The sequence below is a fragment of the Nuphar pumila genome, chromosome 4 (genome assembly GCF_984573655.1).
Source record: "Nuphar pumila chromosome 4, dmNupPumi1.hap1.1, whole genome shotgun sequence".
Lineage (NCBI taxonomy): Eukaryota > Viridiplantae > Streptophyta > Magnoliopsida > Nymphaeales > Nymphaeaceae > Nuphar > Nuphar pumila.
The window spans coordinates 14,112,951-14,140,629 of NC_143252.1; the positions used below are offsets into that span (position 1 = coordinate 14,112,951).

Here is a 27,679-nt window from a genome sequence, read left to right on the forward strand (position 1 = left end):
TCATTACGATGCTTTGGATAATTTACTCAGTATGTATTCTTTTGTTATTCAAGTGTTAGATTTCATTGCAGAAGATACATATTCAGGAAAAAGTCCATATGCAATTATTTTATATCATCAGTTGCAATATTTTGAATTTGTTTTTTGCTTGCATTTGATGTATAAAGTTTTGGCAATAACTGATGACCTTTCACAAGCACTTCAGCAAAAAGATCAAGACATTGTGAATGCTATGAGTTTAGTCACTACATCAAAACAGTGCCTTCAAGGTCTGAGAGACAATGGATGAGACTCTCTCATAAACAAAGTGTCCATATTATGTAAGAGATTTGATATTCTGATTCCTGATCTAGGGGACTCATATACACCTCAAGGACGACCAAAACGTAAGGTTGAAAAGATCACCACATTGCATCATTATTGTATTGATGTGTTTTATGCTATTATTGATTTGCAACTTCAAGAGTTGAATGATCGTTTCACTGAAGCAAATACAAAGCTCCTCCTTTCAATGGCATGCTTGAGTCCAAAGAATTATTTTTCTGCTTTTGATAAAGATAAGTTGATTTGTCTTGCTGAGCTTTACCCTAAGGACTTTTCTAGAGTAAACATAATTAGACTTGAAAATCAATTGGATATATACATTGTAGAAATGCAAAACAGTTATCAGTTTTCAAGTTTAAAATCTTTAGCCGAGCTAGCAGAGATGATGGTAGCAACTCAAAAGCACATTGTATTTTTTCATGTGTATCTATTGATTAAGTTGGCATTAACTTTGTTAGTTGCAACAACAAGTGTTGAAAGAGCATTTCAGCTATGAACAATATCAAAAGTCATCTACGTAATAGAATGGGAGATGAATGGATCAATGATGCTTTGGTTACTTACATAGAAAATGAGACATTTGATACCATCAGTGATGATGCAATTATGAATTGTTTTCAAAATATGAAAAATAGAAGATACCCGTTGTAAAATTTTCATGAATTTAGTTGTTTGTATTTCTTAAGTGAACAATCTTTATTTTAGTTTAAAAGTACACTTTAAGGATTTATCTTATTATGTTCATAAATTTAGTTGTTTGTGTTTGTAACAATTGTTATTTTAATTCAAAGGCTTATTTAAGTTTTATCTCTCCACGAACGGCTGTTCCTCCAGCGAAAAATTTTTGGCGCCACCACTAGTCCGAATAAATGGATCGTCCTTCAAGACAATAGCATTGTCCCTGAGACCCGAAGTCTGCCCTCCAACGAAAAACTTCGGGCTCCGCCACTGCTTGGAAAGCATTATAATTAATAGAAGTAAAACCCTGAATTTTGTTTTTGAGACAAGAAATGTAAAGAGCTGAAAAACTAACTAATAATTGCCTGTTGAGCACTTCAAATGTCTTATCATTTGCCAACAATAGTTTGTTGTTGATATAAAAGACATAGATCGAGGACTATTCAGAGTCTCAGACCAGGTTAAATTGTATATTGGTTAAATTTTACATTTAAAAGTTGTCATTTTCCCCTTTATTAATCTTTAAAAACACTGACTTATTATTACTTTTTCTACACCCCTTTAAATGTTTAGACATTTTCTAGAAATTTCATGTCTTCCATTCTTGCAGTAAACTAGAACGATTTGATCTAATAAATCAGACAGGCATGATGTACATTCAAGGATCTACACATAGAAAAACTATAAAAGAGAATAAAGTAATAAAGAATAGATAGATATTACTTGTATTTGTCCACCTTGGCCGCTGACCATATCAATCATTTTGATATAAGAGCCCTCTTCTACAGGCTCATAGACCTGCAAGAAATAGTTATTAATAATCTGCAACTGCAGGCAAAACATATCACAACGCTTTCATAAATCATTGAGAAAATTTGATATTTATACCCCCTCATAATTAGCTAAACGTGCTTTAAAGTCCCTCAGTCCAGCCTCAAAATCTGGCCTGAAAGAGACATAAACAAACGTTAAACTACTTCTACACCTTGTAAATCTGAGCAGCATGGAACTTCAAATTTTACCACTCATACCGTACAGGAAAACAAACCATTGGCTAGTGTCAACTCACTCTTCAGCATAGTCAGGACTCTGTTGAATTTTAAGTCGTATGTTTCTTTCAATAATTCTTTGATCATTACAAATTGTCTCCAAAAATATGATCTGCAGCCAATTTGGAACAAATAAAAATAAAAGGGAAAAAAAGAATGAGCCATGATTATACTTCTGAGTTTCATGATACAGCTATCAAAAGTGAACCATATTAATTGACTGGTGAACCAAAGCTAGCAAACCTTCTGAATAACTCTAGCCAGTTCTAAATAGACATGCAAAAATAAGTGCAAGTTTTGATGGTAGAATAGATAACCCAGAATGGTGGCTACAGAGTACACCCCGAAACATAGCCTAGATTGACAAGACATTGTCCTGTTGTATGAATGACCTGCAGGAACTGTTTATTCCTTAATAGTTTCATTTGGATGAATTTTACACCAACATTATTTGAAGAGCGAAGTCGTACATCTAGGGGTAAGCAACGGGCCAGGTGGCCCGATGGGCCAAGCCGACCTGGCCCGCCATGTGCCGGGTTTGGGTCAAGGTTTTAGGCTCAGGCCCGTTTGGTACCGAGTTGAAACCCGGCCCATTATATACGTGGGCCGGGCCCATGCCAGCCCAATGGGCCTGAATTATTTATTATTTTTTTAATAATATAAAAAATAAAAATTAACTATTGCATAGTAACTTGGTAACTATTACTATTTATCTAATTAGTTACATTAATTTTATGAAAAATAGAAAGATAATTAATTGGGTGCATGAGAAGTTAGGAACTTATTAATTATTAATATTTACAAATGGATTTGGGTCGGGCTAGGCTGGACCCGGCCCGCTTCGGGCCAATGGGCCAGGCCATGGGCTGCTCTTCAAACCCGAGCTCATTAAGAACCGGGTCGGGTCGCACTTAAAGCCCGGCGGGCCGAGCTCCAAACGGGCCCAGGCTGGGCCGGACTGATGCCGAAACCTACGTACATCAAGACTAGCATAAAGAAGCATACAATGAACAGACACTTGGAGGTTAATCTTTGACCAAGGTACTTCAGCTTAAGGATATACTTGCCCTTAATCAGGCAGCAGGTTCATGGTTTAACACCTTTTCTTCAAAGGGCATTACACACATTTCGCTTGGAGTATGACTGATCATTTTTTTATCATACGATTAGCAATGGGAAGACAATTTATTACTTTATGTTCAAGACATAGTAATCACTAGCAGCAATATGAATCAAATAAAGGAACTCAAAGCTACAACCAATTAAAGATTTGGATTGGAAGGGTTGCTACAGTTTATATCCCTTTTTGAGGGATCAAAACAGATTTTCAAAAAGATCTGATTGTGGTGAATTATCATAATATGCAGTGTTCAGTAATAACACTTAGTTTTCACAAAATGTTAACAAAACGTTATCCTTTAACCTAAAAAAATGTTGAAGTTTAGTAAGACGCTGCCAGTACCTAAAGCCTCTAATAAATCAAGCATCGCAATTCGTTTTTGGCTAGGACTAGTCACATGGAGGCAGTAAAATGAACCTTACAAGATAATAAAGGTACTCCTCAGATGGTCTTGTCTATTGAGATCCCATGCATTCATCTCCTAACATGCATCTTACTATGCTAACCCATTCTAATGCAAGAAAAGTTTACTTTACAGGGTCATTTCTGTAATTTTTTCCTTTACACAGTTTATTTTGTTCCTTGTTAAATAGTTAGTGCAGGGTAACTTTCTTCACAAAAATGACGCCCTAACATTGTAACAGAAATGGGATCAATGAACAGTAGTGTGATAGTTTGTCTTCTTCTAGCCTATTTATCTGCAGAAGTTAGAGGGGAATAGAGCACAATATAGTGGCCTACCTCCTCAAGATGGCAGCAGAGCCATGTTAGGCTATGGCACCAAGTTTTAGCAGTCCCGTAGCAGTAGGTGACGTCAGTCCCGTCCCTCACATCAGTCTAGAAGGGGTCTGATAAGATTTCGGTGCATTTGCATCTGTTGAAGCATGACTAAAGTTGAAGACTGCTTGCAATCCATTTGGATCATTAATGACATTTTTTATTTTCTAAGTATTTATCAGTTGACAGGCTTCTTTTTGAAGATTTTGGGTTTTGATGACCGTTCAGCAGTATAAGGCATGATTAATGGGTGGAGTAGGAGCAGGTTACCCATTAAAGGTAGTGAAAATCAAATGGAAGTGAAAGAAAGGACAGAAATGTGAGTGTGGATTGAGTTTTAAGCAAGCTAACGCTAGCGCCAAGCCAAGAATAAGGAAGGCTCATGAATGGTAGGAGGCTTTCCTAGATCAGTGTTATAAGTGTCCAAGATAAGTAAAAGGATATGCACTTCCATAGCAGTAAAAGGACATGCACACTAAGTGAAGTGTTCATGAGAGATGGACAACCTATGAACTTTCATAGCTTTCTTTTCACCACTTCAAGATTTGATCCACCAAATTATTGTCATTGTGATTTTAAGAGGGTGTTAAACTGTGTAATATGGGTACATTGGGGACTCCACGGTACCTGTGTTGACATGTGTATGGCCATGGGATACAGGTTAGGTGTGTAATGAAGTATGCGGAAGCAAGAAAATCACTAGCCACTAAAGGGCTTACAAGATTATAATCACACAAGTGCACATGCACAAGTCCACCATGGGACAATACAAAAGCCAATAAGGCAATAATGAAAACACAAAAGCAAACAAATATTAGCCTTCATTAATTAAATGCTTAACACAAGCATTGAAGAAAACAAGAGGGGTTTACCCCTATTTATACACAGCCCCATTCAAAGGGGAGGCCATTGGGAGCTCCCAAAGATCAGAAATCTGACCGTTGGGCAGCCTTCCAACAGCTCTTTGGCTAATGACCAAAGAGCCCTTGGTCATTTTGTCAAGAAAAAAAGAGAAAATAAAAAATAAAAAGGGCTACACGCAGTCCCTGGTGGATATTTTATTACAAGGAGAAATGACCAAAATACCCCTGACTCAAAAAGTAAATTACGGACACATTATGGTATATATACTATTTTAATAAGGTGGGTGTCAGACTATGTAAGAAGGGTACGTAAGGGACCCAAGGTACCCGTGACACACGTACAAGCATGATACACAGGTCAAGTCAGGTCGGGTCCAACCCAACACAAATGCGACCTAAAGCAAGATGCTCCTTTTTTTATCTAATACTTGATTAAAGGAGCAGGCCATTTTAGTCTCGACCCTGAACCGACCATGTAAGACACCTGACAACCACCTCTCCCTTCTGGCAGCCAGTTGACGACATGGAGAAGATGGTGATGACGAAGAAGAAAGGAAGAAAAAGACGAAGAATGCAGTGGTGGTGGTGGTGGTGGTGGTGGAGAGAGAGAGAGTGTCATACCAGTTGGGCCTGCTTCTTCTTCTTGAAAGAGAGAGAGAGAGACGGGACTAAATAGGATTTTGTCTCTCCCAAACTCTTCTTTTTGTTTACAAGATATCAATCGCCCCAACTCCTCTTCTCTTTTTTTCTTATTTCACTCAAAATATTGCCCCACCAGCCCTCTTTTCATTTTATCAAGAATATTGCCTCATCCTCTCCTTTTACTCAAATTATCATTTTCCTAAAGATGGATGCTTTCAAGTATGGGTCCTGATTGATCCAAACCTAAAATACCTATGTTGTACCTTTTGTACCCAAACCAGAGTTACCGGAAGATTCTTAGATAGGTGGGAAGCTCGCTTCCCGGAAACTCACTTCAGAAGCGTGATACTCCTCGCTTCCGAAACTTGATGAGAACCTCGATTCCCCCACGCTTCTCCTATGCTTTCCACATGCTTCAATTATTCTTATTATATGTTCTCTTACTCAACTTTTCATGTTTTTTATGTGTTTTCTCTAACTCTTCTCACTCACTTCCATGTGCTTTCGCTAAATTGGTCGTTATCATTTTTAGATTTTGTTAGAAATTTAATTCTTACACTAAAAAATCATGAAATTTAGTATTAGTCACTTTTATTTTAGTTTTTATTTGTGTTTTATTTTGATTCTCATTCAATTCTTTATATATATATATATATATATATATATATATATATATATATATATATATATATATATATATTATTCCTTGCTTCCCACTTCCTATATATTTTAAAATGCATCGCTTCTCGCTTTCGCTTCCCGTATCGTTTCCCGCTTCCGCTTCCTAGTCTGGCAACATTGACCCAAACCCATATGTGTACCTATGTGACATAGGTGCCAGAACATAAATGTTTGTCACTATATTTAATGAGGTATAATTGGATCCTTGGGCCACTTATACCCTTTTGTGCATGAGATACCGACTACATGAACCTACATAATCAGATTTCTCCTATCCCACTTGTATCCATATAATCTGAAAATATAAAAAGAATACCAACCCTAAAACCCAGACCAGTTGAAACAATATAAAACGGCTAGCCTTGTTAAAATATATGTAATCAATATATTTATATATATATATATAAATATATTTATCACACACTACCCGATAAGGGGTAGTTCTGTAAACTCGCCCAATAGGGGCATTGTAGACTTTTTCTCTTTTCTTCTTTTTCTTTTTTCTTTTTCTGTTTTTTTCTTTTTTTCTTTTTTTCTTTTTTTCTTTTTTTCTTTTTTTCTTTTTTTCTTTTTTTTGTACTTTTTGTGCATTAAATGCACAGCCATTGGGGGGCCCAACAAAGAGTCGTTGGGCCCCCAACGGTCACAATTGTGACCGTTGGGAGCCCAATGACTCCTTGTTGGGACTCCCAATGGTCCCTCTCTCTCTCTCTTTTCTCTAACTCTCCCTCACTCCTCTCTTGCCTATAAATAAGTGGGGTCTCCCCCTTTGTAATGTGTGGCTTCTTCAAGCCTCTTAGTGCATTTATAAGATTTTATGCTTTCTAGTCATTATTGGCTTTTGTGTATGTCCTCTTTTGGACTTGTTCTTTGATTTCTATGTGTGAATGTTCATTGTAGGACATACATTTCTTTTCCGCATATTTCATTACATGGTATCAGAGCAAGGTTGTGCTCTTGATTCATATAGCTAGTTGACTAGTTATACCTCTCTCTTGGTTTGTCCTCCATTCTTGATTATATGATGGAAGGAGAACAAAAGATTGATCTCTCCTTCAAGCTTAATGGTACTAACTACATGATGTGGGCCGCCGCCATGGAGAACAACCTCAAAGGTAAAAAGCGTTGGGAATATGTTATGGGCACCATTAGGGAACCTCAACTTCAACTTACGAAAATGGATGGTGATCAAGAAAAAACTCTAGAAGGAAATGCTCGCATGAAGGCTATTGAAGATCACCAATCCAAGGTAGAAGATTGGGAAAGTAAGCATGCAAAAAGTCTTGCATGGTTCATGAACAACGTGGAGCTAAAGATTTGCGCCAACATTGCTAAATTCCGCCTAGCAAATGAAGCATGGTTCTTTATGAAAGGTATGTATACCCAAAAAGACATTGCTCGTCAATTCTTTATCCAAGAAAAAATCCGTACCATTAAGCAAGGTGAAATGAGTGTAAGAGATTACTATAGCACTCTTGGACCTTTATGGGATGAGTTATCTCTTCTTGAACCCAAATGGGTAACATCATGCAACCGTCATTGAAATTTTCATAAACAGAAAAACAATGTGGTTTAAATTATCAACCCTGACAACGAACTCTAAGATAGTGCTAAGAATACGATAAATAAGAATATTGATTCTAAGGTTAGAGAACATAGAAGCAATATCTCCCTCTTTTAAAAGTAAAAAAGAACTCATATGGAGGTTCTTAAGCTCTTATATAGGAATGGAAAAAAATAAGTAATATCTACAATCGTTTTAAAAAAATGGAGATTCATTATAGTGCTCTATATGCTATTATGCCAAATGTTAGCACAGAACAGTAACACCACCAGTATAAGGCCATTCAGCAATGAACAGATCATCAGCACACCTTGCATCTCCCTTCTGACATTTTCATAAGCATATTCCTTCTTTGTCTGGTACTGTTTGTGGCGTCAAATATGCCAACCTATGAAGCCAATGTCAGCAGATTTTGTAGAATCTTTATCATATATAGTGTCAGGGACTATACCTGACCGCCCTCTTGCATCCACGATAACATATCCTCCATCGCTAAGGCTGCCACCTAGATAAGAGTATGTGGAGAAGTGAATGATCAAAAACATCAAGCAAGAAAAGAACCCTAGCAATCAAACAGTCAAACATATCAGAAGAGAATTTTGAACAATGCCAACAAGAAACAATAAGATCCATAACAAACAAACAGTGAAAGACCAAGTCAAACATGATAGCAACAGCTGATTGGCATGGATTAGGAAATGCATTTTCCCTTTTTAGAATACTTGGATGTGCTTATTTGCTTTTATGACATCCATGTAATGATGGTCTTTTACATCAATATGGATATTGTATTGGAATATGTACATAATATTTTGACTATTAACATACAACTGAAATTTTTATTCAACTTATATATGGAAAGTTGCTCAGATATCTAAATGAGTGTCATTAATACTGGATAAACATATTGTCTTCAAGATGGTTCTAGGTTTCCATATGTTCATCTTGAACCATATGCCTTAACTATCTAAGAAAATTTTTAAACAGAAACATCTCAACAAGGATGACTTTGGCATTGGTAAACTAAAGCCACAGAATTGAGCCAAAGTGGTGAGATGATGATGACACTGCACCAATAGAGACGCAAAATATTGGACTAAGATATAAGACACATCACATCAAAATCACTCCGACTTTGAAGGAATCAAATTCATGAAACAATGGTTAATTTAGGTGGAGGATTAGATGAAGATATTGTCAGTTTTTTTTTTATGAGTGAAATATTATGGAGATGTCTCACAGGTGCATGGCTACTAGCACATGTTCTTGTTTGCATGCATGGAAGGTGAAAGATGGTAGTTGTAAGGCAAATTTCTGGTGAACAAATGATTTTGACTTAGACTGGATGAACTTATGAGATTGGATAGACAAATTGAAACATTAAAGGGAATGATTCCTCTCTTTCATAGGAAAGCAACCTCGAGCAAAGGAACATCAACATTACCAAGTCTGCTTTTCGGTTGGTTGATGTCCTTGTGAGAATGTGTTTCAGGTTATTGTCAACAAAGAAGAAGGAGAAGATGCGTTGAGCAAGGGGCGGCAGCTGCTGAAAGCAATCCTCCACACATTGCCGTGCCCTATATTTCCATATTATATATGTTGCAATTTGGATCGGGATTGGACCCGGATTGGGTCTGACAGACCCAATAATGAAAGCAATACAAAAGACGTTACATAAATGTTAAATAAGGTCATTGGGTCCAGGGGTCCAGATCCAAACCCGTGAACAAATAACGTACAGTCTCAATATCCTCCTTCAAGTTGTGAATGGTCTTGCACCATGGACAACTTGTTCTTCAAGAACCAAAACTGTATTGTCGTAAGCCCCTTAGTGAACAAATCAGCCACCTGATCAGTCGTCGAAATGTAAGCTGGTTCCACTTCTCTATCTTCTACCTTTTGCCGGATGAAGTGTTGATCAATTATTATATGCTTTGTGTGACTATGGTGAATAGGATTGAAGGCAATATGTATGGCACTCTGATTATCACATAAAAGGGTAGTGGACAGAATATTTTCTCCTATTTCAGTCAAGAGATGCCTCAACCATGTAACCTCCGTTGTAGCTGCTGCCATGAATCGGTACTCAGCCTCAGTGATGGATCGTGCAACTACAAGTTGTTTCTTGTTACTCCATACTATTAAGTTTTCATTAATAAAAATACAGTACCCAGAAACCGACCGTCTATCATCTGGATCTTCAGCCCAATCGGCGTCTATATATACAACAAGTCGATGTCTCTCACCCTTAGATTTAAACCGATGATAGACTAGGCCATCTCCAAGAGTTCCTTTTAAATATCAAAGAATTCTCTTAACTGCATTCATATGTCCTGTGTGTGGATCATGCATGAATTGCGAGACTTGATTCACTGCATACACAATGTCTGGTCTAGTGAAGGTGAGATATTGAAGCATACCCACAAGACTTCGATATTGCCTAGGATCTCCATTTGTCTCCCCATCCTGTGAGCTAAGCTTGTGATTAAGTATGTTAGGAGTAGACAACGGTTTGCAGTCTTTCATACCTGCCTTATCCAATAGGTCTAATGTATATCTGTGTTGAGTTAACAAAAGATATACGTCATGCCGATCAACCTCAACCCCAAAGAAACAACGCAAAACACCCAAATCTTTCATCTTAAATTGCCGACTCAACACGTCTTTTGTAGCTTCTATATGTTCAGTGGAGTTCCCAGTAATAATAATATCATCCACATATATGAGAAGTAAAGTGTTCACTTGATGATTTTGGAAAATGAACAGTGAATGATCGAGATGAGACCTAAGGAACCCGTGCCATTGAATTTCGAGTGAGAATCTATCAAACCACAAACGAGAAGCCTGCTTTAACCCATAGATGGCTCTTCGAAGTTTACAAACTTGTGTACTGGGACTGTGTTTTGCATAACCAGGAGGTTGCTCCATATACACCTCTTCTTTCAGGGTGTCATGCAAAAAGGCATTTTTAACATCAAGCTGACTGAGAGTCCATCCATACTGAACCGATAAAGACAAGATTAATCGAATGGTTCCCATCTTGACCACAGGGCTAAAAGTCTCCTCATAATCTTGCCCATATTCTTGAGTAAACCCCTTTGCTACTAGTCTCGCCTTATAGCGCTCAATGAATCCATCAGGTTTGTATTTTATCTTATAAACCCATTTGGGCCCTACAACATTTTTGTCTGAGGGTCTAGGGGCAATCTCCCAAGTCCCACACTCATGTAAAGCCTCCATCTCCTCATTCATAGTCTCAACCCACTTGATTGACATAGAAGCTTGTACAAAACTAATGGGTTCATCTTGTTTTTCAATCTGAGAAATGAACAATTGTAATTCTGTGGAAAAGTCATGATAACTTACCCATCTCTCAATGGGATGACGAATCCTATCGGACTTCCTAGGCTGCACATCAAGACACTGAGCATTATTTTTATTTTTATTTTTATTCCGTCGCACGTAGACATCCCCTTGATACTTTGTGATATCTGGGACAGGTATTGCAATGTTATGTGCATATGATGACTCTTCCCTTTGCATCTGTGCATTTGGCCCATTCGGTTCAACGAGTAATGAATGATGTGGTGAAGAGCCCTATCTCTCCATCTGATCAAATAGCTCAGCCGCAAGCCATGGTTGATAGCTTTCAACATCTTTGTTGTACCCATTTACCTTCACTAAATCCTCAGTATTGGCTCATCAAATACAACATTCTGTGATACTCTGATGCGATTAGTGGTAGGATCATAGCAACGATACCCTTTGTACTGATCAGCATAACCAACGAACTTGCACATGTACGCTTTGTCCTGAAACTTGTTACGTTCAGAACTATCAATATGAACATAACATACACAACCAAACACTCGCAATTCATTATAGTTAGGGTGAACACCAGAGAGTGTAAAATAAGGAGATTGATTATGTAGCAACTTCATTGGCAGGTGATTTATAATGCGCACAACAGAATGAAAGGCTTCGGTCCACAAACTTAAGGAGATGTGAGTATCATGTAACATGCTCAATGCACTTTCCATAATATGTCGGTGTTTTCTTTTCGCCGCACCATTTTGTTGTGGTGTATAAGGACAAAAAATTTGACGGCTTATTCCGCTATCTTGGATAAATTCAGTAACTTCCTTTGATAAATACTCTCTCCCACCATCACATTGGAAATGTTGAATTTTAGACAAGAACTGATTACATACTAGAGCATGAAATGAACAAAAGAGCTTAAATACCTCGGATTTATGCTTCATAAGTAAATCCAAGTGTATCTGGAATAACTATCGATAAACGTAACACAATAGCGACTACTTGATAAGGAGGGTTATGGGGCAGGTCCCCAGACATCAGAATAAACAATCTCAAAAGGCACAGAAGCTCGTTGATTTATTGAATTGAAAGGAAGAACATGGCTCTTACATAATTGACAACTGGAACAAAGTGAAAAATCAGACTCAACACTCAAATTATACTGTGGAACAAGTCCACCAGACACAAGTCTCTCAATGGATGAGCGATTATAATGACCCAAACGAGGATGCCAGATTCTTGGCTTATTACACTAAGATAAACAAAAACAATTTTCGGATGACAATGCCTGGACAGCCTGTGATTTTGGCGAAACATCACGAACAAATGAAGACTTCTTGATGGCATACATATTGCCCTACTGTTCTCCTTCAACGAGTGTCTTCTTCGTGAGAAGATCCTTGATACATACAGAAGGAGTAAATTCGACAGAAGAATTAGTATCATCAACAAGTTTAGAAACATAAACAATATTTTTTACGATGTTGGGAGAATGATAAACACCAGACAATTGTAAAGAAGAAGTAGGAAGTTGAAGAGAGACATTTCCAGTATGAGAGATGGGATGGAGAGCACCATCTCCAGTTTTAATACTAAATTTTTCACGCTAAAAAACGGGCCTCGAAATGTTGCCGATATAACCTGTCACATGGGCAGCAGCACGGGAGTCAATGTACCAAGTCCCTTGTTCACTTTGTTTGAAGTTCAACCCTGAAAGAGCAGAAATCAAAAGGTTCTTCACATTATCCCTCCCATCATCCTTAGATTCTTCTCTTGCCTTTCCTCTGGTGAAAGCTCCAGCACCATTATTTTTGCCTTTGTTTTGTGGATTATACCAACAATTCGCTTTAATGTGCCCCTTTTTGTTGCATTGAAAACATGCTGGTACATTTCGGAAGTTTTGGTTCCCTGAGAAGGTGTTAGTCGGCATGTTGGGTGTGGGCAGTAATCCACGACCTCCTTTGTAAAACCTGTGTTTTTTAAGGATTATTAATAAATAAAGAACTCATTTTTTTAATCTCCAAATTAGAAATGTGTTTCTAGCTTTTGAATTTTATTTATTTATTTATTACATATTCATTTATTCATTCAAGTCAATCAGGGTATAATTTGCATTTATAGAACTATTTTGGGCTATAAATCACTATATATATATATATATATATCATATTTAAATATATTTTTTATAGAGTTTGTAAATTATTGAAGTATATTTGTGTGTTATTTGGCTCTTGGTAATGCTTTATAGGGTAATTTGTTATTTTTGGCTAATCTTGTTATAATTGGTATTTTTTGAGTTTTTGGCATTTGCGATCGCACACGAAGGGTTCGTTGTATTACTTGGGTAGCGGTCTTTGCGGACTTCAAAACTCTTCGGTCTTTTGAGTTTCGATTCATTGTTCTTCACATTATTAAGGTAAGATACCTTAACTGAACTTATAGAGAGCATGTTTAGGCACTAATTGTATAAGCATGATGTTGCACTGAATATCTAAATGAATTGCAAATACAAGTTATGCTCACATACTTCACTTAGTTGTGGATATCTAGGACTCTTGTGATTGTAGTTCGGAGATCATGCTTGTCATAATTGTAGTTAGCGAAATATGGAGTGTGTTTGCTGCAGGTATACCTGTGTGTGGATTTGAATGCTTGGGCACTTATGAATGTATGATATGTACGCAATGTATGTCATCGTACTTTGGTTTGCGCATACTATGTTGCTTTGTGTGTTTGTATGAATTTGATACATGGTGCACATATAACTACTATGGATATGTATAAGTCGTATTCGATGCATACTGTGAATGTTATATATATTGTCTTGTCATATGATGAACTCATTTATTCTTGTATAGAAGAAAGCATGTGAATGTTATAAATTGTTTTGAACTTGTATGTCTTGTTTGCCTGAGAAATATATGTGTATGATGTACGGTAGGATGGTCAATGAGATTTTGACCAACCCTTACACAATTATATCTAAGGTGATATATCGATTCATGTGGTGAAAAATGCATATGACTTTTATCGTGTGTGCATATCTCGAACTACGTAGGAGTTATGTATGTGGATGTTTAGTTGCTTTGTATTATGAAATGTGTATGTTCACATATGCATGCATAGAACTCATGTTTTGTTTACGCATGCTTTGATGTTCAATTTACTAAGTGCAATGTTCTTTGTAGCGATGATATAATGCGTAAGATGCTATGCTTATGTATGACATGATTTAAATGTCATGTGAAATGAAATTGTGAAATGAAATTGTGAATGCATGCAATAAATGTTTAAGTTCAATAGTGAGCTTTGGTTCATGAAGCCTTATTGGTTAAATGTGTGATTTTATAATTTTAATGTCATATGAAGTGATGTATGGTGTGATGCTTTGATTGTATACATGCTTATGCCTGTGTTGATGGCTATCGACCCTGAGAGTGGTCAATTGTATTGATGCATGTATCACAATAGTTTTCACTAGATATGGTACCCGTTGAGAAATTGTTCCCAAAGGATTCTCTTTGAGGGTGTGCATGACCAGATCAGGTAATCCGGCTAGAGCGGTAAGTCTCTGTAAGGAAGTGCATTGTCCAAGAGCAGGTAGCCCGCGAAGATGGTATATTCATGTGAGGAAGTGCATTGTCCAAGACCAGGCAGACCATCCGTCTAGGGCGGTAACTCCTTGTGAGGGTGTACATTTCCCAGACCAGGTGATCCGGCGTGGATTTTGTAAATCTTTATTATGAATAAATGAAATGTTATGATGAATTGTGATCAGCTTCTGGGTTGATTGAGATAGCCAATTATGAATCTATAGATTTGGGTTTTCTATTATAGCATGATTATATATTGAACTCAGATATAATAATCAGATCGTTATTGATTTTAGATCTTGATATACGGTTATGATTGTGATGCTTATGTTAGCATATATGTGAATGACGCATCACGCCTACAAATAACTACTTTTGACTTATTAGGTGAATGATACATCACACCTACATAGTTTCATTGCAAATAATTGCATTATGATTGTCTGAGTAAATATATCACACCTATGTATCATGATTGATTTGTATCATGAATATTTAACTAAATTACTTATAAGGTATGTGTGTGTGTTTCACGTTAGAATGGTCAAATGTGATTTGACTTATTGCTTATAAGAATTATGAATGCATATGAAAATGATGCAATGATCTGAATGTCTTATATGCATATATATATATATGTGTGTGTGTGTGTGTGTGTGATGACTTGTATGACTTGAATGCACATAGATTATGCTTTATTACGTGAGTTAAGGTTGAATAGAATATTAACTGATTAAATGTTTTTAAATGCTTTATGTTCGAATGCTTGAAATGAATGACTCATAGGACGTTGTTCCCTTGTCTATTACTTGACGATGGATGAATAATATATTTTTACCTTTAAATGCTTGATATGTTTTCTTTAAGTTTGTGTTTGGGTTGTTTTACCAGACTTTAGTGAGTCTGGCCCCGTTTTATGGGAGACAAGTAATGCAGGTAAAGTATGATGAGTAGCTTGAGCGAAGGGTTGGTCGAGCTGCATCTTCAAGGGTCCACTCTTACCTTGCGATCTTCGTATTCATGATCTTTTTGTTTTAAGTACTTGATTATAAAGAGACTGAAGTATTTTTTCATACTCTGATTTGAAATGAAATTAAAACTCTTCATATTTCAGTCTTATATTGTACGTGATTTGAAATGTGTATATCCCGTACATTTTGAATTGATTGTTATCTTTAGTGTAACCATGCCCAAAGTCTTAACCGTTTTTAAAAATTGTTTCTGCATTATAAGATCTGATTTACTTATAAAAAAATTTTTGTTTCAAAATTTTAATATTTGAACTATAATAAGGTTACAAATTTTGGGGCGTTACATCCTTGACCATTTCTTACTTGTCCTCGTCCTCCTCTAAAACCACCACGTCCCCTTCCTAGCACCATTCCTACGACTAACACATCCTTATTACTAGAATTCATAGTCATCTCCTCACCTCTAATGGTACCTTCATATTGTAGCTTTGCACGAAGATCTTCAAAATTGGGCAATGAAGGGAGACATAGGAGGGAGGTGACCAGCATGTGATAGTCTGACCCAAGACCATTCAGTACTGTTGAACTTTGTCCTTATTAGGGATCTCACAACCTACCATTGTCAGTTGATCTGTGATAGTCTTGATTTTGTTCATGTACTATGTGACTGATAAATTTCCTTTCTTCAAAGGTTGAAACTCACTCTTTAAATGTAGAATCCTGGCCTCTGAGATATGTGAATAAGTTTGTGCCAATATCTGCCACAACTCCATACCCGAACATTCATCTAGAATGGCCACTAATACCTCTTGGGAAAGAGTAGAGGTAATGTATGCCACAACCGCCTGATCTTTTCTTCTCCATGCTGTGAATTCTGGATTACGAACCTATTTGTTGAAAACCTCCCCTTTATCGTCTTTCTCCTCTTGCAAGACAAACTCTGGTGGTGCATGGACAGATCCATCGAGATATCCAAACTCCTAATAAAAGGCAATATTTGCCTCTTCCAAGTTAAGTAATTTGAGTTGGTGAGTTTTTCGGAAATAAGTTGGCCAAGGAAGCTTGATGAGAGAGAAGGAGAATCCATGAAGAGAATAAGAATAAATGGTGTTAAAGAAAAAAACAAGAAATAGATCAACAAGACAGTCCAACAAGTCAGAGAAACAATCGGCCCAACAATTTGAGTTCACCACTTTTTTTTAGGTCTGACTCACTGCTTCTCTAATACCTTTAGCGGACAGCACGATCTGTACTGGTCAGAGTCTGATCAGACTTTTCGCAGACTCCAAAGATATAAAGTCAAGTCTGACGAAAATTGGGTATGCCGATTTGAAACCCAATAAAGTCTGTAAGAGGAGTATTCTGACGTGAATAGTAAAATCTGATGCTAATGCAAGACAGGAATAGGTGCAAAACAGGAACAGATCTGATGCACTAATCAGATCTGGAATCAACGAGAAAGATGGGTAAAAAATGAATTTTGATGTCGGCAATAAGAAGAGAAACAGATCCGGATGAAAATCAGATCTGAAATCCAAAGATTGAATAAAAAAAAATCAGAAGTTTGATTTTGAAATTAAAGATCGATGATTATGTTAAGGATGACGTTGGAAGAAAAATATGGAGAAGAAGGAGAAAACAGAGAGGAAAGGCAAGGGAGGATATTGAGAAGACAGAAAGATAAAAAAAATAGACACAATTTTTTTTTTTTTACTAACCTGGAACAGATGACGAATCTCTTGAGACACTTTCTGAAATCTGTTTCACGCCCTTGAACTGAAGTCAGATGCGATCTTGCTCTGATACCATGTGAGAATATGTGTTTCAGGTTATTGTCAACGAAGAAGAAGGAGAAGATCCGTTGAGCAAGGGGCGGCAACTGCTGAAAACAATCCTCCACACATTGTTGTGCCTATATTTCCATATTATATATGTTATAATTTGGATCAGGTCTGTCGGACCCGGATCGGGTCTGACAGACCCAATAATGACAGCAATACAAAAGACGTTACATAAATGTTACATAAGGTCATCGGGTCCAGGGGTCCAGATCCAAACCCGCGAACAAATAACGTACAGTCTCAATAAGAAAGTCATCCTATTTCACTCTTAAGTTACGAGGAATATCCTCCCATAAACTGCTAACTACAACTAATCCACACATGTGGGAATTGTTAAGATATATATAGTCTTTTCTTGTGTAATCATTTTTGTCTTGTATATACCAAAGTAAACCTAAACAATGTTGTATCGTACAGTATCGTATGATATGTATCATTACTATAGGCAAAAGTGATATGATACACACATATTGTGCTAGGAGTGTGTATCTTATTTGTATCGTATGTATCATATGAAACAACCCTGTCGTATGATACACTTTTGGTGCACTTTAAAAAGGGCCGAAACTTATTTTTTATTTTTTGGGTTTTAAAAACTTCTTGACGGCCGACTTCCTCATTTATGTAGAGTCCATTAGAGGGGTATCCACCTATGTCACTTAAAAAATGTTGGTACGAAAACACGGCTATATATATATATATATATATATATATATATATATATATATATATATATATATATATATATATATATATAATCACATAAATATAAAATAAATTCAAAATAAACTAAATATAATCAAAATACATGCTATATCTAAAATATATTATATACTGAAAAGATAAAGTTATAAACTGAAAATATAATTATAAATTAAACACAAACTTGTATGTACGGAGGGTAAAATGGCGTATCCAGGTGTTGACGCATGTCGACACGGTTACAGAGGAAAAAATGGAGTGCCCAGGTACCATAGGTATCCATGCACACTAAGGGTAATGTGACCGATTTGAGGACCGATCCGTGCACAAGGGAGAGGGTTTTTGCAATTTGCTAAAGAATGCATTTTTCCACTCAAGGAAGTGGGTTAAGGTAAAAAAATCTCTATTATGAATAAAATTACAAAACTGCGCTCCAAAAAATCTCCACCTTGGAGACTCACGCCCCCAAGGGTGTTGCCCCCCTACATCCCCCCGCCAACTTACCGTGAAGTTGTATCCCCGAAAATTAGGAATTTATATCAAGGTAGAAATCAGGCTTGACACTCCTCCAACAAAATGATCCGGAATGACAATTGGGCACTCAAGTAATGAGTGGAAACCAATTGAAAATCAAGTGCAACTATTGTCGTAATGTTTTTGTTTATATAATATGAAAGTATAAGTCTTATGGTATGTTCTTAATTGCAAGATAAATATATTTTGCATTGTTCTTGTGAGATAGTTGATGTTTGATGATGTCTTATGTAGCTCATAGAGACATAAATGAATGCTTTATCAGATTTGATATCTGGTACAGTTTCCACAGTAAACAGGGAGAGAGAGAAAGAAATAATCAATGGCTGGGGCGGCACTGTATTACTCGACCTCCAAGCCCTAATCCTTTATAAATAAAACAGGTATACAATGATCCTTGTAATATCAGAGATATTACAAGGATGCCATTAATGAGTAATATTCAACATGTGTTCATTTAACATACCATGCATATGGATCTGGATCCAGATCCATACGCAAGTTATATTTTAACACCCTCCCTCAAGTTGTACGTGATTTTGGAGCATGTACAACTTGTTCTTCAATAGCCAAAATTGGCGTCTTGTTAACCCCTTGGTAAACAGGTCTGCCACTTGATCTTCTGTACGAACATGACGTAGTTCTATCTCCTTCATCTCGACTTTTTGTCGTATGAAATGTTGATCAATCTCAATGTGCTTCGTTCTGCTATGCTGGATAGGATTACATGCAATGTTTATTGCGCTTTGATTGTCACATAGAAGAAAAGATTGAATAATTGTCTCCCCAAGATCACTCAATAAGTGTCTAATCCATGTGGCTTCCGCCGTGCCTGCAGCCATCGATCTGTATTCAGCCTCTGTACTCGATCGTGCCACTGCCTTTTGTTTTCTGCTACTCCAGGACACTAAATTGTGTCCAATATATACACAATATCTAGAGACAGATCGTCTCTCATCTGGATCCCCTGCCCAATCTGCGTTTGTATAAGTGATGAGTTCATGTCCTCTATGCAGATTATCGTTCTTGCGATAAACAAGTTTGTCTCCTATAGTTCCTTTTAAATAGCGTAGAATGCGCTTCACAGCTTCCATATGACCCTCCGTTGGAGCATGCATAAACTGGGATACCTGATTGACAGCATAAACTATATCAGGTCTGGTAAAGGTCAAGTATTGTAACATCCCCACGAGACTTCTATACGTTGTAGGGTTGACACAAAGATGACCATCTTCAGAGCTCAGCCCTTGATGTAATACACTAGGAGTACTGACTGGTTTGCAATTCGTCATCCCGGCTCTTTCCAAAAGGTCAAGAGTGTATTTTTGTTGCATGAGTGTCAATGTGTCTTGTTGTCTGTCAACTTTCACACCAAGAAAGTACCCCAACTCCCCTAAATCTTTCATCTTGAAAGTTTTCATTAAAAACGGCTTCATGTCTTGCACATGATTATCTGAACTCCCAGTGATCACAATGTCATCAACATATATAAGAAGTATAACAATGTCTGCCTTTTGGTAAATAAAGAGTGAGTGATCCAGAGAGCATCTTCTAAAACCATAACTCTGAATTTGCATAGAGAAACTTTCAAACCAGGAACGGGACGCCTGTTTCAACCCATACAGAGATTTTCTTAGTTTGCACACTCAGGCAGTAGGATCCTTCTCGGCATAACCAGGAGGTTGCTCCATATACACTTCTTCCTTTAAAGTTCCATGCAAAAATGCATTTTTAACATCCATCTGGCTAAAGCTCCAACCTCGATCGACTGCTAGGGATATGATGGCACGAATAGTACCCATTTTGACTACCGAACTAAAAGTTTCATCGTAGTCTTCACCATGTTGTTGTGTGAATCCTCGAGCAACAAGTCGTGCCTTATATCTGTCAATGCTTCCTTCAGGCTTATACTTTGTTTTATAAACCCATTTTGAGCCAACTACATTCTTTCCTTCTGGCCGAGGGACTATTTTCCAAGTCTGGCATTCATGAAGAGCTTCCATTTCTTCATTCATAGCTTCAGTCCAATGACGGGATTGAAGAGCTTGATTAAAACAAGTGGGTTCATTCTGTTTTGTGAGCTGAGACATAAACAATTGGAAATCAAGGGAGAAGGTCTCATAACTCACCCATCGTTGAATAGGATGCTTAATGCGTGACGGCCTTTGAGCCGGATCATTGGCGATGCTTTCCACATTCCTCGGCTCTGTACTTTTGTCCCGTCTAGTGTATATCTGCCCAGAGAAGCGTTCTACTGGGGTTGGCTCAACTGGAGACTCAACTGGAGATAACTCAACATGCATCTGTGAGTCATTCAACTCCCTACTCAAGCCGAAGGAAAGACAATTTGTCTGACATATTTCTCCTGTATTAGCAAAAAGATATGCGCTCATCCATGGATCATATACTTCTAATTCTCGAGATGGCAACGCTGCAGAGTCATTGACCTGAAAGTTTCGTTCGTCAAAAACAACATTTCTAGAGGTCCTAATACGTTTTGCAGTAGGATCATAGCATTGATAACCTTTGTATTCATCTGCATACCCAACAAATCTGCACTGGACAGCCTTGTCCTGAAACTTATTTCGCAGAGATGAATCAACATGTACATAACATACACAACCAAAAACACGCAGCTCATCATAAGAGGGATGTTGCCCAAATAAAGTATAATAGGGAGATTTCCGATCCAAAAGTGCCATAGGAAGACGATTTATGATATGAACAGATGTGTGAAAAACTTCTGTCCAGAGACTAACGGGCACATTGCTATCATGTAACATGCTCATCGCGCTCTCTACAATATGCCTGTGTTTCCTCTCCGCAACCCCATTTTGTTGAGGAGTATGAGGGCAAGAAACCTGTCGACTTATTCCTTTATCCCGAAGAAAGACAATAAACTCGTTCGATGAATACTCTCCTCCACCATCACATTGTAAATGCACAATATCACAAGCAAACTTTGTTTTGACCATCGAATGGAATTCCCGAAATATTTGAAAAACTTCATGCTTGTGTTTTAAGAAATATATCCAAGTATAACGGGAATAAGAATCAATAAAGATAACATAGTAATGACTGCCAGAAAGAGAAGGAATAGGTGCGGGTCCCCAAACATCAGAATAAATAATCTCAAATGGCTTTGAAGCTCTTTTATTTATAATATGAAAAGAACATGACTTTTGCAGAGTTCGCATGAAGAACATTTATTATTACTATCAAAAATTGAACATAAACTAGACTCTGGAAGGAGACCATCAGATACAAGATTTTCAACGAAACCATGACTACAATGTCCCAAACGACTATGCCAAATATCTGACTTATTACAATGAGATGAATTAAAAACTTCCAATGAAGGGAAAAACAAAGACTCTGAAGGTGAAGACACTGAAGGATGCTTGGACGACCTCAACTGGAGAACTGGGACTGAAGACGAAGACACTGAAGGAATCTCCTTGAAGACGTACATATTTCCTTGTCGCTCCCCCTTAGCGAACGTCTCCTTCGTTCGTAGATCCTTAACATAAACAGAAGAGGGAGTAAATTCGACGGAAGAATTAATATCGTCAACAAGTTTAGCTACAGAAACAATGTTCTTTTTAATATTAGGAGCAAGAAGGACATTGGACAAGTGAAGTGAGGACTTTGACATAGGAATATGTGCACTGCCAGTATGACTAATGGAGTGATAAGTTTCATCTCCCGTAACTATACTACCTTTTTCAAAATAAGGCAATAAGTGAGATAACTTACCCGCATTACCCGTAACATGTGTGGCGGCACCTGAATCAACATACCATTCGCCTTGTTCATTTTGCTTGATCGTCATCTGAGACAATGTTGATAACAAAAGTTGTTGCACATCTGTGGATAGTACTTTTGTGTCCACAGTGGCAGCTGATTTATTCTCAATTTTGTTTATTTTTCCTTTGTTCTATAGATTAAACCAACAATCAGCTTTCACATGTCCTCTTTTGTTACATAAGAAACAAGTGGGCACTCTCCTCTGATTTCCTATATTAAAAACCCCTGAAATATTAGGTGTAGGAAAGATACCATGTCCTCGCCCAAAACGTCCGCGGCCTCTGTCTCCTTGATGCCTGTCATTCCCTCGTCCAAAACCAACAGAAGTGTCCATGGCCAAAACTGAATGAGAACGAGCTGATTCATTTCCTTTTGCCCTTTGCTTCATAATCATCTCATGTTGGAGAAGTTTCGCTTGGAGGTCGTCAAAAGTGGGCAAGTGAGGAAGGCAGGATAAAGTTGTGGTGAACATGTCAAAATCAGGACCCAATCCATTTAGAAGTTGTTGAACTTTATCTTTATCTGCAATAGCACTTCCAACAACAGCCAATTGATCAGTAATACTCTTCAAGCGGCCTATGTATTCCATGACTGTCATGGAGCCTTTCTTCAAACTTTGAAATTCATTTTTTAAGTACATAACGCGGGCTTCTGATATCTGAGAGTATATCTGAGACAACTTACTCCACAGATCCGCCGCAGTGCAATCATCTGAAAGAGTAACCAACACTTCTTGAGAGAGTGTTGACGTAATATAAGCAACCAAAGACTGATCCCGCTTCCTCCAAGCTGTATACTCTGGATTCTTAATGGAAATGGTAATTGTGTCACCCTTCTCATCCTTGGTTTCCTGCAAAATAAGTCGTGGTGGTATAGGAACTAAACCATCCAAATGTTCATCGAGATCCTGACTCTGTATAAAAGGAAGGATTTGCCTCTTCCAGGTCAAAAAATTAGAATGAGTAAGTTTTCTGTAACGAGCTGACTCAAGAAATTGGCAGAGGGACCGGATGACGAAGACGAAGAGTAATCCATATCAGTGGAATAATGAGTAAGCAAACAAGATGAATGAAAAGAAATAAACAGATTTGAGATCACTTAATTAATCAGTAAATTGTAATTAATCAGTAAAACTGTAAAGAAAGGAAGGGAAACTTGTGGAATCAAAAACTGGTTTGAAATAAAAAAAAAGGGGGAACAGCAGTCGGTGATGTTTAGAAGAAAAGAAAAATGGAACCAACATAGACGATAGAATGAACGAGAATAACAAAAATGAGCGAGAATAAAAAAAAAATATGAGTAACAGGAAAGAAAGAATGGATGAGCACGTTGTTCACGCTGAAAGGAAAAAGAAAAGTACCAACTTTCAGAAGATCAAGGGTTTCAAAGGTTGTTGTTCACGTTGATCAGGGGTTTTAGAAGATGAGATTTCAGAAGATGGGACATCAAAGAGTGTTGTTCACGATCTGTTGTTAATACAGTGTTGTTCACGCTGTTCTCGATGAACACGCTGTTCACGATGAAACCATGGAGGAGGATCGAGAGGATCGAGCACGTTGTTCACGCGTTGTTGTTCACGATCTGCTGTTTCAGAACTTCTTCAAGCACAGGATGGCTAAGGCTCTGATACCATATCAGATTTGATATCTGGTACAGTTTCTACAGTAAACAGAGAGAGAGAGGGAGAGAGAGAGAAAGAAAGAATCAATGGCTGGGGCGGCACTGTATTACTCGACCTCCAAGCCCTAATCCTTTATAAATAAAACAGGTATACAATGATCCTTGTAATATCAAAGATATTACAAGGATGCCATTAATGAGTAATATTCAGCATGTGTTCATTTAACATACCATGCGTATGGATCTGGATCCAGATCCATACGCAAGTTATATTTTAACATGCTTCATATGCGATTTTATGGTTGTATTTTGTACAATTCAACATTGTTTCATATGTTATGACTTTTTATAATTTTTGCTAATTTTTCTTATTTTTCATGATTTTCATAGGAATTTTGGAATTTTTTTATGAAAAAATTAAGATTTTTTACAATACGATATGATACACTATGTATCTTATTTTGGGCCCGACCGATACGGGTAATGATACGATACTTACAACCTTGCACCTAAGTGTATTTTAGGTATTTTCTTCTTTTTATGTAGTCTTATACTCAAGGTATACTTTAGGCAAGGACACCTTACGAAGCACGTAGTCAAACCAAGATGATCTCGAGTCCATCGCCAAAAGACAAACACCAAGGTGATCTTCCCTTGGTTCTGATACCATGATACGAAGTGGCACGAAACCTGAGACACAGACAAAAGAGAAATAAAAAGGAACAAAAGCATAAAGATGACTCATTTGACCATAGATAAGAAATAACATGTTTATACATTCATAAGAACCCAGCAAATAAAATAATAATTGTTATTAATAATAAAATAAACAAAAATTACATATAGACTTCACTACAAAACACTCACACAAAATATGCACAATCATCCTCTCTCAAACTCATAATGAGGCATAAGCCTCATATTGCCGTTAGGATGGTCTAACAGCTAGTTTGACTAGTCGTTAGACCATCCTAACGACTAGTAGACTCCAACAGCTAGTTGGACTAGCTATCAAAAATACAAAAAAATAAAGAATAAAAATAAAAGAAACCTAAAACTAGCCTACAAGTATACTTAAGTATACTTATCATGGTGAATGGTATGGTTATTGCTGACATTTGTTTTGACCTATTGTAATGTGTTGATACACTCTGTTCTTGAGGTTGTTGATATAGAGGTTAGTGGGGTGAATGCTTGTAGTGACCAAACTATTGTTTTTATGAATTAAATATTTGAGAATGATGTCTTTTCTCGTTAAAAATTGTTTGTGGAATTTTTTTTTAAATCTCTTCCACTGCTCTTTTGCCCTTATAAGGAAAATGGTTATTCTTTGAAAAAATTTCATGCATGATTTTGTGCATTCAATATGCTTTAATTGCATGTTGGATATATATTTTTAGGGGATTTCTTTTATGTCGATTATCTTTCATGCACTATTGTATGAATTTTTGTATGAATTTAATTCATTCATCTTTTGTTCTAAGCTCTTTTGAGCTTTTACATTTTATATGCATGTCGTGTTTGCTCAGTATAATTGATGATTTGTACCATCATTTGAAATGTTTATCTAAATCATTGGGATATTATTTATGATTGTTAGTTTATGCCTAATATGTGATTGTCTTTTAGACTTTGGTGGTCAAATCCTCTTTTGATTAGTACTTATGTTTTCTGGAAAAATGTTGATTTTGTAGTTATAATTATCTAATTTAGATTTCTTAAAGTTGTTTTTGAGGTATGTTCCTCGTATCTATCTTAATGGCTATTGTGTCTTGTTTGAAACTTTGAATAGTTACCACTTTTTCTAAATTTTTAAAAATAATTGTTTCAAAATATTTTTCTTGCTACTTGTTTAAAAACAAAATAAATAATAATAATAATAATAATAAATGTCTAGTTTATTTTCTATACATATGTTTTTGGTGTGCATGATCATGGTAATGCTTTTCCTCTATAAAACATGTAATAACCTCATTTTTTATTATTATTTACTTAAATTTTACCGTAAAAGCATATATATTCTAAATTAGGCCTGGGATTCGTATTTCAGATCCAGGATCCATATATTAACGTGCATCTAATAAAGATATATATATATATATATAACGAACTCGAGAATCCACAATTGGATCCATTTGGATCCACATCATAAGGGATGGCGCGGATCCAATTCAAAGGGACTTCCGGGTTTCGGGTCCGAACCCAGGCCGCGCACCGTAGAGAAAAAAAACGTATGGCCCGATACAGGCTTCTCGATAAGAGGGCGTGTTAGGGTTCAGAACACTAACATACGTCTAAGTAATGGAAGGAGGGAGGGGTGCAGCGCAGCCGCCGGAGGAGAGCTCCTCTCTTCTCGGGCTTTCCCCTATAAAGGGGGACCCCGAGTCTGTCTCCCTCACTCTCCTTTGGCTCTCATCTCTTATCTCTCTCTCGTTCTCGTCTCTACACTTTGTCTCCCCTTCTTCCTCTCGACTTCTCGCGTGACCCACCCGCGGCAACCACTTTTCCTTCCATCATCGAAAGCGGTAGTGCCACCGGAACCGACGGCCATCGCCTCGTGACAGCCACCTACAGAGCGCCGGACAGAGGTAGGATCTCTGTAAAATTTTTTGTTGGGTATTGAATGTGTTCAGTCATGTTGAGGTGGGTTACAGGGGAAGCCCTAACTCGAACGGCACAGAGTTTCTTTTCGGGTTCTCGATTGCCGGGAAACTCAAACTTGTGAGCTGGGGGTTTCGGGAGCTACGAAATCCGAGCTTGGGGGTTTCTGTCAACCCTAATCCGAAAACCCTAAATCTATGATTTGGGGGTTTCGGATGTCTATTGTAAAGGTATGATCAAAGGGGGGGTAGTTCTTTAAGTTGAAATGGTCTTGATGGATTTCACATACGGTCAAACATGTTTTATGGGTATAAGCAGGGTCGGTATGTGGAAAAGAGACTTTTATGCACTTAAGGAAGTCATGATCTGATCCTATCCTCAATTTTCTTGAAATTCACGGGGTATACCTGTGTATGTCTCTTTGGATTTCACGATTCAGTTTTGTTCTACTTTATTTGAAATTTTATGATTTAAGTCTGCATACACATTCCTCTGAAATTCCGTATGTCTATATATATATATATATATATATATATATATATATATATATACATTCCTGTAAATTTTATGATTTAGTCTTGTGTATAACCTTTGGAACTGCATGATTTGGCCTGGGGTATATTCTCTTGAATTTCAGGATTGATTCTGTACATATTCTTTTGCAATTCCTATGAGAAATTGAGGTCTAAACCAGGACAATGTCTTGTATATCGTTCTTGGAGTTCAGATGAACTGTTGAGACTGAAACAAGATTAAGTCTTGTGCCTCTTCTTAGGCAATCGATGACTGTAGCATGCTAGTTTTGAGTTGAGATTCTAAGCAAAAAAAAGAGAGAAAATAAATTTTGTTACCGTGTGTAGCATCCGAGAACTGTTGTAATCTTATTAAAATAAGAGTTGTGCATGTTACGTTCTTGCCTAAATAACCTGTAACGAGTATGTAAATCTTGTGTTCTGAATATAAAATTTTCTATACCAAAAACTTTTATTTTTCA

General features: G+C 37.1%; 1 protein-coding gene across 2 annotated transcripts in view; it reads right to left on the reverse strand.

The window, feature by feature from the left end:
• The window catches only part of LOC149839445 (6-phosphofructo-2-kinase/fructose-2,6-bisphosphatase-like), a 200,072-nt gene that overhangs the window by 97,781 nt on the left and 74,612 nt on the right, over positions 1-27,679 (reverse strand). For both annotated transcript variants that reach the window (XR_016431325.1, XM_090002555.1), the window contains exons 10-14: positions 8,150-8,203; positions 8,009-8,086; positions 2,072-2,163; positions 1,891-1,948; positions 1,726-1,800 (exon numbers count right to left, since the gene is read on the reverse strand). Coding sequence is in view for 1 of the 2 variants with exons in the window: in XM_090002555.1 (XP_089858681.1) it covers positions 1,726-1,800; positions 1,891-1,948; positions 2,072-2,163; positions 8,009-8,086; positions 8,150-8,203 (357 nt within the window). In the remaining variant the exon portion in view is untranslated. The remainder of the gene's footprint in view (positions 1-1,725; positions 1,801-1,890; positions 1,949-2,071; positions 2,164-8,008; positions 8,087-8,149; positions 8,204-27,679) is intronic.